General features: G+C 47.4%; 1 protein-coding gene across 1 annotated transcript; it reads left to right on the top strand.

Moving 5' to 3' along the window:
- Nucleotides 1–126: 126 nt before the first annotated feature.
- LOC111140377 (gamma-glutamyltransferase 7) lies at nucleotides 127–10,287 on the top strand (the record flags this gene model as incomplete). The annotated part of the gene is made up of 8 exons (XM_022492645.1): nucleotides 127–214; nucleotides 1,780–1,907; nucleotides 2,075–2,163; nucleotides 4,233–4,382; nucleotides 4,501–4,618; nucleotides 5,309–5,446; nucleotides 6,589–6,688; nucleotides 9,929–10,287. Coding segments are annotated over 8 exons (975 nt in total), but the record flags the coding sequence as incomplete, so codon positions are not given.
- Between the last annotated feature and the right edge of the window lie 45 nt (nucleotides 10,288–10,332).

A 10,332-nucleotide genomic window follows, 5' to 3' on the forward strand; every position in this document is an offset into this window, starting at 1 on the left:
AAAAAGCACAAAAGTTACAAACATCAAGTCTGTCTTTGATTCAAACATATACCATAGGCCAAGCCCACATGCCCACAGTTTTGGTGTGTGGCTCACAGCTATGGTGGGTCATTCTCGCCCCTGCAGGCCCAGCATGCAGGGGGTGTCATAACTGAGGACGACTTCAGCAACTACAGTGCCCTCGTGGAGAATCCCGTGTGTGGCGTGTACAGAGGTGACCTCTCTCTCAGCTATCAGGGTCCCTGCTCAGGAGAAGCCTCCCAGTCCATGGCCACCTCCTTTTGGCCTAGAGACTCCTCCCCATTGTTCAGGAGAGAAACTGAGGCAGTGAGCTTGCCTGGGCAGCCAACTGTTGAAGCAAGCCAGAGCCAGCCCACCTTCTAAAGTAGTTGTGGGTCAGTTACCCCAAGTATTTAGGATATGGGGTGGGAGGTCTAGTCAAAGGCTCAGGCCTGAGAGTTGGGGTTCTGGTCATAGGTTTTCTTGATTTGGGCTCTGTGTTGCCTCAGCCCCACTCCCAATGCCCTGTATTTCCTAAGAAGAATTCATGAGTCCATCTAGCTTCATATTGAACAAACTTTTCGAGACAATTATAGACCTGTCCCCTCATGTTTCAAAAGGAAACTGAGGCCAAAGGATAGAATGGAACTTAACCTAGCAATCTCAAACCAGCGAGGAGCCCAGAAAACTAAACTTTTGACATGGGTGAAGTCCATGTTTGCTGAACCCAAAGTGGTGGGTCCCTCAGAAGGTCCCCAGGTTCTCAGATTCTCTCCTCTCTAGGAGGTCTGGATGACTTCAAGCCCCAGAAAAGTTCCCCTCTGAGTTCAGGTTTCCAGGACTCAACCTCTAGCCTGATTATTCTACCAGAGGTGATGGTATATGGAACAGAGGAAAAGTATAGCTTTGGAGCCAAGAAGACCTGGGTTTGAGTACCAGCTATCCCATTCACCTTGAATAAGTCACTTTCCACTCTGAGCCATGGTTCCCTCCTGAAAATGGAGATAATAGTGGTGCCTACCTCTCAGGACCCCCATGAAGATTTGAGGAGATGATGTTGAAAGCTGCCCTGATCAGAGTGGATACTGAATGCTTATTTGATTTTACGTTTCTCCTCCCCAGCCTGGGTTCTCTTGGCAATGCCAGTACCTTGAGTGCTCTGGGTTCCCTTTGTCTCCTGTAAACTTGGACCAGCTGCGTCTCTGTGCCTCACTTTCCTCACCTGTAACATGAGGATGATAACACTACCCATTGTGAGGATTAAATGAGTTAATTAGTTAACGTTATGCGTCAGGTATTATCATTATTACTTCAATGTCCAAACATTAAATAATAGGAGCCTCAAATAGGAAGAGGAGATTGTCACCCGCAAGACGTTTTGGGGGTCATGGGACCATAAGAGGCCCTGAATAGTATTCTGGCCTGTGGTGGGAGCTAAAAGGAGACACATGATAGGTCAGGAATTTAGACATCTGGACACCTGTCCCTGTTCTGGCTACAGTGTGACTCTGGGCAGACTACAGTCCTCTTGGACCTTAGTTTCCTTGTGCAGAAGAGGAAACTGAAGGCCAGTGTTCTAGGTTGGAGTCCTGGCCCTGCCCTTGACTTGCTGAGAGAACTTGTGTGGGTCCCTTTGCTTCTCTGTGCTTTGCCTCTCAAGGCAGATTCCTTGTCTGATGAGGGGCCAATGCAGTAGTCTCAGTCTACATGATGGTGGAATGTGGAGATGCTTTGACCCCTCCCCTGCCATCCAGTCATTTCTTTTTTTTTTTCCTCCAGGCCACCTGGTTCTCAGTCCCCCTCCCCCGCATACGGGTCCTGCCCTCATCAGTGCTCTCAACATCCTTGAAGGCTTCAATCTCACCACGATGGTGTCCCGGGAACAGGCTCTTCACTGGGTGGCAGAGGCAAGGCCAACCCCTCCATCCTGCCCTGGGTCTTGGTATACTGGGAGTGGGGGGATGGGCTAATGCCATGGGACAGGACTAACCTCCAAGTTTTCTCACATGAGGATCATTAGCGTGGGTGCTGGGAGGAGCCGGCAGCCTCTTCCACACTCCTGTTACATTTTCAGACCCTGAAGATTGCTTTAGCCCTGGCCAGCAGACTGGGAGATCCTGTCTACGATTCTACCATCACTGAGAGCATGGATGACATGCTCAGGTGGGTCCCAGGGCAGGACCCTCAGCGTGGCAGAGGTGGTGGTGGGTGTGAGGAAAGGATCAGATGAAAAGCAGCTGGTACATCAATAAGACGTGGAGACCCAAGTCAATTTCAGCTCAGTTATACCTCAGTGTGACACTGGTTGCCTCTCACATCACTTACCTCAGTTTCCCCGTTTGTATGATGAGTTAGTATGCATCACTTGGCTCTTAAAACTTTCTTACTCTAGCAAGGCACATATCTGGGCCCACCTGTGCCCCCTTTTAAGTGGAAAAAGAAAGCTTAAGAACAATGAAAAGTCTCCAAGCAAATACCTGAGGTGATGAGGATTTTTACCATAATGTCTCCACATTAGCAGCATAACACTATAGTAAGATTGTGGGCTGTGGTCAGACTGACTCAATTCAGATCCCAGCTTCACGATCCACTAGCTAAGCAGCATTGGGCAAGTCACTTAAATTCTGTCTCAGTTTATACAAAGGGGCCTGACAGTAATGGTGCCAACCTCACGAGGTTGTGGTAAGGACAAAATAAGGTCATACGTGCAAAACACGTTGTGTGGCACATAATAAATATTCAACAAATAGTATTAGTAATTGGCAATACGGGTGGGTAAGAATGGTTGCTATTTGATTGCTATTCTGACTGACTGAAAGGCTAGCTAAGGGCAAAATCAGAACCCAAAAATATAGTTAGCATAAATTTGTAGTATTACTCAAACAACTCTATGAATAAGTTGAAAACAATGAAACTAAAATGAATAGGTTATAATTAAAAAGCAAAAAAAGCAACAACCAAAATAGTAAGCAGTTCAAGGTCACAAGGATAAGGGCTAAAAGCAAAGCCTCTGTCCCCCCACCCAATCCACTTGAAACAAAGCCCTCTGAACCACTTCTGCGTGGCCTCCACAAAATTTGTGGTTGAAAACGGAATGAAAGTCTTCAGTAATCCGTAGTAACTTGTCACTCTAACGAACTAGAATCACCAAACTAACTGTCATTAAGTAAGAAACCCTCAGCCAAAATTTAAAAGATCTGGAGAATTTCATGTTGTTTTCAGCCTAGCTCTAACACACACACATAAGTGCGCATGCACACACACACACACACACACACCCCTATATTAAATTCACTCAAGTAATTCTTCCAATAGTTTTTAAGGGTTTACTGTATGTGCCTTGAAAAATAATTTTAATAGTAGATAAGATCCCTGTATACAAAACCCTTCTCTGACTAAACTCTTTTTTTTTTTTTTAAAGATTTTATTTATTTATTTGACACAGAGAGAGAGAGATCACAAGTAGGCAGAGAGGAAGGGAAGCAGGCTCCCTGCTGAGCAGAGAGCTGGATGTGGGGCTTGATCCCAGGTCCCTGAGACCATGACCTGAGCTAAAGGCAGAGGCTTAACCCCCTGAGCCACCCAGGTGCCCCTGACTAAACTCTTCATAAAACTTCAGTTCAAGGGGCACCTGGGTGGCTCAGTTGTTAAGCCTCTGCCTTCAGCTCAGGTCATGGTCTCAGGGACCTGGGATCAAGCCCCACATCGGGCTCTGTGTTCAGCAGGGAGTCTGCTTCTCCCTCTCCGCTCTGCCTGCCGCTTTGCCTACTTGTGCACTTTCTATTTCTGTCAAATAAATAAATAAAATCTTTAAAAAAAAAACTACTTTATTTCGAAACTACAAACATTAGGTTAAATAAATTCTGTTTGTTCATTCAAAACAAATATTATCTGAGCATCCACTATGCCCCAGGTACTTTCAGAGAGAAGATTAAGTGAGTAAATAAAGTCAAATAACTAAGACTCTTGATTTAAACACTAAATAAAAGTTGGCTCTAAAAGAGAATCTGGATAACACTTAAACGAACCCAGTCAGTTCAACAATGATTTCCTGGATGTTTCCCATGTGCTCAGAATGAGAGATTTTGCTCTCACAGACCTAATAGTTCCAGAGCAGGGTGTGGGGGAGGGAGACGTTAATCAAATAATCGCACAAACAGACATCACAGTGTGGTAGATGAGGTGTAATAAGAGCCTGCTGTGTATTAATCTCCTACCCCTTGTCTTTTCAGCAAGGTAGAAGCCGCCTACCTCCGGGGCCACATCAATGACTCCCAGGCGGCCCCTGCCCCACTCCTGCCCGTCTACGAGTTGGATGGGGCTCCCACAGCGGCTCAGGTGCTGATCATGGGTCCTGATGACTTCATTGTGGCCATGGTCAGGTATGCCAGCTCAGACACAGAACCCGGCACTGGAGATCATCTGGACCAGGAAGAGATGGGAGCCAGATGGGAATAAGGGTGACCTCAGGGCTTACCTGGCTCCAATCTCTATCCCCAGCTCCCTGAACCGCCCCTTTGGTAGTGGCCTCATCACCCCCTCGGGGATCCTGCTCAACAGCCAGATGCTAGACTTCTCGTGGCCCAACAGGACTGCTAACCACTCTGCACCCAGCCTGGTAGGGCCTTGCATCCCTCCTCCCCGGGGGACCTTGAGGCTAGGTAGGAGGTATAGCAGTATGGCTGCTCCTCCCTCCCTACTTCCTCTAGGAACTTCTAGTATAAATAAAAGGAGCCTAAACAAAGTGTCTCCTTCACCTGCAGCCCAAGTCTGGGGCTTGGGCCTGAAGAAACCCCATCCCATTCTGTCCCTGTCTCACTGTGTGACCTGGGGAAAGTTTGCCCCCGTTCTCTTGGCCTCAGTTCCTTCATCTGTACAATAAGGATATTAGCCCTCATCTGAGGCTTTGGCACTTTTCAGTGCAGTGGGCTACGATTTTGTGATGGTGAGCTGATTAGCCTCAGCCCTCTTGTTAGTCAAGGGAGGAAGAAGATAGGAATTCTGGTCTAGTTGGAGGCCAATACTCTTACTCTCAGGGCATGCTGGGGCCCTGCCAGGACAATGAGAGATAGGGATGACCAGGGTGGAGATTATCCTCTTCTTCCCTTTAGCCATTTGTCTTGGCTTGGTACCCTCCCCTCGCACCCATAGTAGCCCCATAACAACTCAGTGGGTCCACATCCACCCCAGTTATCCAGGGACCCTGCCTGTTTCATAGACAGCAAACTGTGGCCTGGGAAGGGACCAGTCTCCCATGAAAAGCTGCCCCACCTGTTATCTCCCTGTGGTCTCGGTGCTCTGACAACAGGAGAATTCGGTGCAGCCAGGGAAGCGACCACTGTCTTTCCTGCTGCCCACCGTGGTCCGGCCAGCGGAGGGACTCTGTGGGACCTACCTCGCCCTGGGGGCCAATGGAGCTGCCCGGGGCCTCAGCGGACTGACCCAGGTGAGGTTTCCTCCATGGTAGGCACTTTGTGACCAGCAGCCAAGCTGTGGCCTAAACTGTAGGTGCCCTCGTGTCTCTGGTTTGGTCTCATCCCTAGCTCAACAAACATAGGCGGAGGCTGCTGTGACAGGCCCATCCTGGGTACTGGGGGCATAGGCTGTGCTGAGTTTCTTAGCCAAAATGGAGCCCTGAAGCTCCCTGTCCTCTAGGTTGGATGGGCAATCATGGGTTGGTGGAACTAAGAGGTGATTCAGCACCTGGGCTGCCTAGGTCTGTCAACCTCAAGTCCCATGATGCCTCTGCTCAGCATCTGAAGAGACAAGCAGCCCTCTTTAGAGTCTGATTTTGAAAGGAAGTGTCTACTCTCCAGAATGTCTCACAATAGTTACATGAACGTTGTGAGCACCTGATATATGTGCCAGGCACTTACATTGGCAGGTGGTGAGTTAAGTAACCTGAGCTTTGGAATCAGACAGTCCTGGGCCCCAACCCAGGTGCTGCCAATTTCCAAGTGCATGATGGGGCATTCGCTTAATCTCTCTGAACCTCAGTCTCCTCATCTGTAAAATGGATATAGTAACAACAGCTAACCTTTATGGAGTTCTGCTAAGCACCAGGCATGGTGTTACATGTGCTTGCTCTTTTAGCCTTCCCAATATTGGGAGAAATCCTTATTTCCATTTTGTATATGAGGAAACTAAAGCCCAAAGAGGTTAAGAAGTTAGGTCCAATTGAGTAAGAATGGGCGGAGGGTTTGTTTTGAGAGCATACCCACACTCCTAACCTCTAAGCTAAAAGTACCCATGCTGTGCCCTAGACTACTCCAGCTGTTAACCCTGTCCTGGCCAGGGAGAAGGGAGGAGAGCCCCGGGCCAGACACAAGAGATTGACTGCCAGTGGGTACCTCTTCCTTGGCTCTCTCTGAGCTCTAGAGTGAATTACTTTCCCTTTCTGGCCCTCATTTTATCCCTGTATGAAATGGGGACAGTCATTACAGGCCTGCCTGTCTTGAGGCTGTTCAGATAATACTCCTAGAATAAGGGTTCCAAAGAGTAAGAAGTCTGGCCCAGGGGTGAGATCTGGGGAATCCTGAATCCCCATCCCTGGGGCAGCCCTGACTTTGACCCCTTGGCTGCCCACAGGTTTTACTGAATGTTCTGACCTTGAACCGGAACCTGAGTGACAGCCTGGCCCATGGCCGTCTGCATCCAGACCTGCAGTCCAACCTCCTGCAGGTGGACAGTGAGTGCAGAGCAGAGATCCCCATGGGGTGGGCAAAAAGCCGTGTAGAGAAAGGGGCTCCTCCCAAGGGTGTCCCTGCCTCCACCAGCACCACTGCTGCCAGTGAATCTTCGGGTTCTTCCAACTAACTCCTTTGGGACGGTGAAGGATCTGGGGACTGGAACCAGATCTGTCATTTACTGGTTGTGTGGCCTTGGGAAATTCATGTCTCCACTCTGAGCCTCAGTTTTCTCATTTGTAAAATAAGATACGGTTTTCATTCTGCAAATCATTCATTCATCAGTTTGTATGGAATACCTACACTGTGTGCCAGGCATTATCTTAGGTGCTGAGGATATGGCATTTACAGACAGAGAGGGAAATAAATAATCAAAGCAATATAAGAAAGTAAAATAAGTGCTCTGCATGCTGACATAGAGACTGACTCAGTGACTAGGGAAGTCTTCTCTTTGGTGACATTTAAGCTGAGATCTGAAGAGTAGGAGGGAACCCACCGTGCAGAGAACTGGGGCAGGTTTTGTAGGCGAAGGGAACAGATGCAAAGAATTCAGGGCAGAAATGGGCTTGGCATGTTTTAGGAGTAAAAAGTAGACCAGGGTGAGTGAGAGTGAGATGAGGCCAGAGAGGCAGGTAGGGGCCAGGTCATGGACCTTGTAGATTACAGTGAGAAAATAGACTTTCCTCAAAGAAAGGTGCCTAATTTTAGACACAACTTAATTTTGTAAATGGGAAAGTATGTACAGCTTTGAGGAATTTTTATTACAACAGACAATGTATTATGCAAGTTCAAAAGGGATAGAACATTGAATGAGACATGGTTCTTGCCTAGTTGGTATTATCATCCGCATTTTACAAAGAAACTGATACGCACAGAGGTTAAAAATCAGTCAGTGAGTGGCAGAATTGAGATTAGAACATATACCTAGCTGATACCAAAGACTCAATTTTTTACCGCTTGTCTCCTAGACTGAAGCACATTAGAAGTCACAGACCTAAATCCTCAGCAGTCACACCCTGTGGTCTGGCTGGTAACACTCTGGATCTGGTGTGATGATAATGAGGCTATCCCAACTAATAACTTCTGATCTCTCCTGAATGTGGGGCTCTATGATGCTAAGTTACTTGGGCCAGGGTAGGGGGGATGGTTGGATTTGGTTCATCCTAGCCTCCCTTAAGGAGCTCACAGTCTAAGACAGGAACATGAGGAGTAGAGGCTTAGCGAAGGGAAAGTTCATCCACTAAGGGCTATGGGCTGGGTCTTAAAGTATGATTAGGTATTTGGCATGTCCAGAACCCAGAACATTCTGGACAAATTGTCAAAAGCCAGAAAGAATGGCTCAGAAAGCAGCCAGGAGGCCTGCTGGCTCCTAGAGACAATGTTTCCTAAATTTCAGAATTTATCCAGCACCTTCATGAATTTTGCCACATTTACACACCATGTGAGCCATTATTTACATATGTACCTCTATAAATGGACTTCCTTTTCAGTGTAAGTGTATTTTATTTATTTTTTATTTTTTTAAAGATTTTATTCATTTATTTGACAAACAGAGATCACAAGCAGGCAGAGGGGCGGGCAGGGATGGGGGGAAGCAGGCTCCCCACTGAGCAGAGAGACCGATGCAGGGCTCGATCCCAGGACCCTGAAATCATGACCTGAGCCGAGGGCAGAGGCTTTAACCCACTGAGCCACCCAGGTGCCCCATAAGTGTATTTTAAAGGTAAATCCAATATCATAATCACACATGGAAAAGTAGCATCATTTGCCACAAATAAAAGATAAATAGCTACTACAAGGCAACTGTTTGTAGATCTTCCGTGAATATGGTGCCCACAGAAGGCTCTGAGCCCTGCTCTCTCTACTGAAGAAGGAGGTTAGAAATGTTAGGGTCCAGACTAAAACTTAGTCCTTGCCATCATCTAAAGGATTGAAAATGAACTGTAAAGGAAAAACATGTTTGACTTGGTGATTCACTGCTATTCAGTGTTATATCTTTACCTCAAGAACTACCCTAAATTATCCCATCTGCAGAAGTAAGAAGGCCAGATCTTTATTGAGGAGCAGTAAGAGGTAAGGTTACAGGGCTTATCCTGGAGGTTCTTGGTTAAGAAGCATGTGCTTATCCACTTGACTGGAGATGGGATAGACCTGAAATGTTTTATTTAGGGGAAATGGATTGAAGGGGGGAGAATTTAATTTGGGGAAACAGAGGCAACTAGGATAAAGGACCAAGCAAGAAATGGCAAGGGCCTGAACTTACATAAAGAGGGTGGGGATTTCTTCATTTATCCATGTAAAGGCAATGAGGATCAGTGGCCAACAAGACAACATCCTTGCCTTCAAAACGCTTATAATCTAATGGAGAGGGACATAGTAAATAAATGAATAAGTAAACAAGTAGTGATAAGTACTTGGAAAGAAAACAAAGCAAGGTGAGGATGACAGGGCTGCCATTTTAGATAGCGGTCAGGGAAGTCCTCCTCGAAGATTGGAATGAAGTAAGGAAGCCGGTTTTGTGACTTTCTAGGAGGAGAGCATTCCAAATAGAATTTGTGCAAAGCCCTGAGGCAGGAGCATATTTGGCCTACCTGAGGGACAGCAAGGAGGCTAAAGTAGAGTTAAAGGAGAGAATGGAAGGAAGTGAGGAGAGGAGTTTAGGGAGGTAGTGAGGTCCCAGATGATGTTGTGCCTTAGACGCCTTGGTAAGGACTTTGGATTTTCTTCTAAGAGTCATCAAAGATGTCGGAAGTTTTTGAGAAGGGGAAGTGAGTGGTCTAATGGCTTAAGAGGATCCCTTTGTCTCTGTGTGACTAGGCTGCAAGGAAGCAGGACTGGAACCAGAAAGACCAGTCAGTGGGCTATGCAGTAATGGCTGCATTTTGGCTATCCTGGCAAGTAATGATGGCAGCTTGGCCTAGGCATATGGCGATGAAGAGCCCATAGCCCTTTCTTTCAATATTAAGAATGAAAATATGTTATTGATCACGTACTATATGCAGCATTCTGATCTCTGTGCTTTCTGTATTTTATCTCTTTAAATCCCTACAACAACTTCATGTGGTAGGTTCTCATATAATCCCCATTTTATGCATGAGGAGGCTGAGGCTCAGAGAGGCAAAGCAGTTTGCCCAAGGTCATACAGTGGGCATCCAGGACCAAGACTCAGGTCTGACCGTGGGACTCCTGAGCCAGTGCTCCGAACACTCTGAATGTGTATATGTTGGGGGGATGGTTTTCAGGTGAGTTCACAGAGGAAGAGATTGAGTTCCTGGAAGCCAGGGGTCACCATGTGGAGAAAGTAGATGTCTTATCCTGGGTCCACGGCAGCCGGAGAACCAACAACTTCATCATTGGTGTGAAGGACCCTCGGAGCCCAGATGCAGCTGGAGCCACCATCCTGTAGAGCAGCAGGGTGGGGCGGGGGTCTCTGTTCCCCCGCTTTGCATGTTCCTAGAGTCCCTCCTTTTCCCAGGTTTGGTCTCAGGGGGACCCCAGGGATGCCCTAGATCATGGGCCAGAGGGGATACTTAACAAACCCTATCCCAGAGTAACTGGAAAATTCTCTAACCAGAAGCCTGTGGTGGTGGTGGTGGTGATGGTGGTGGTGGTGGTGGTGGTGGTGGTGGTGGTGGTGGTGGTGGTG

Source organism: Enhydra lutris, unplaced genomic scaffold (genome assembly GCF_002288905.1).
Source record: "Enhydra lutris kenyoni isolate GAN:26980312 unplaced genomic scaffold, ASM228890v2 scaffoldscaffold760, whole genome shotgun sequence".
In the NCBI taxonomy this organism is placed as follows: Eukaryota; Metazoa; Chordata; class Mammalia; order Carnivora; family Mustelidae; genus Enhydra; species Enhydra lutris.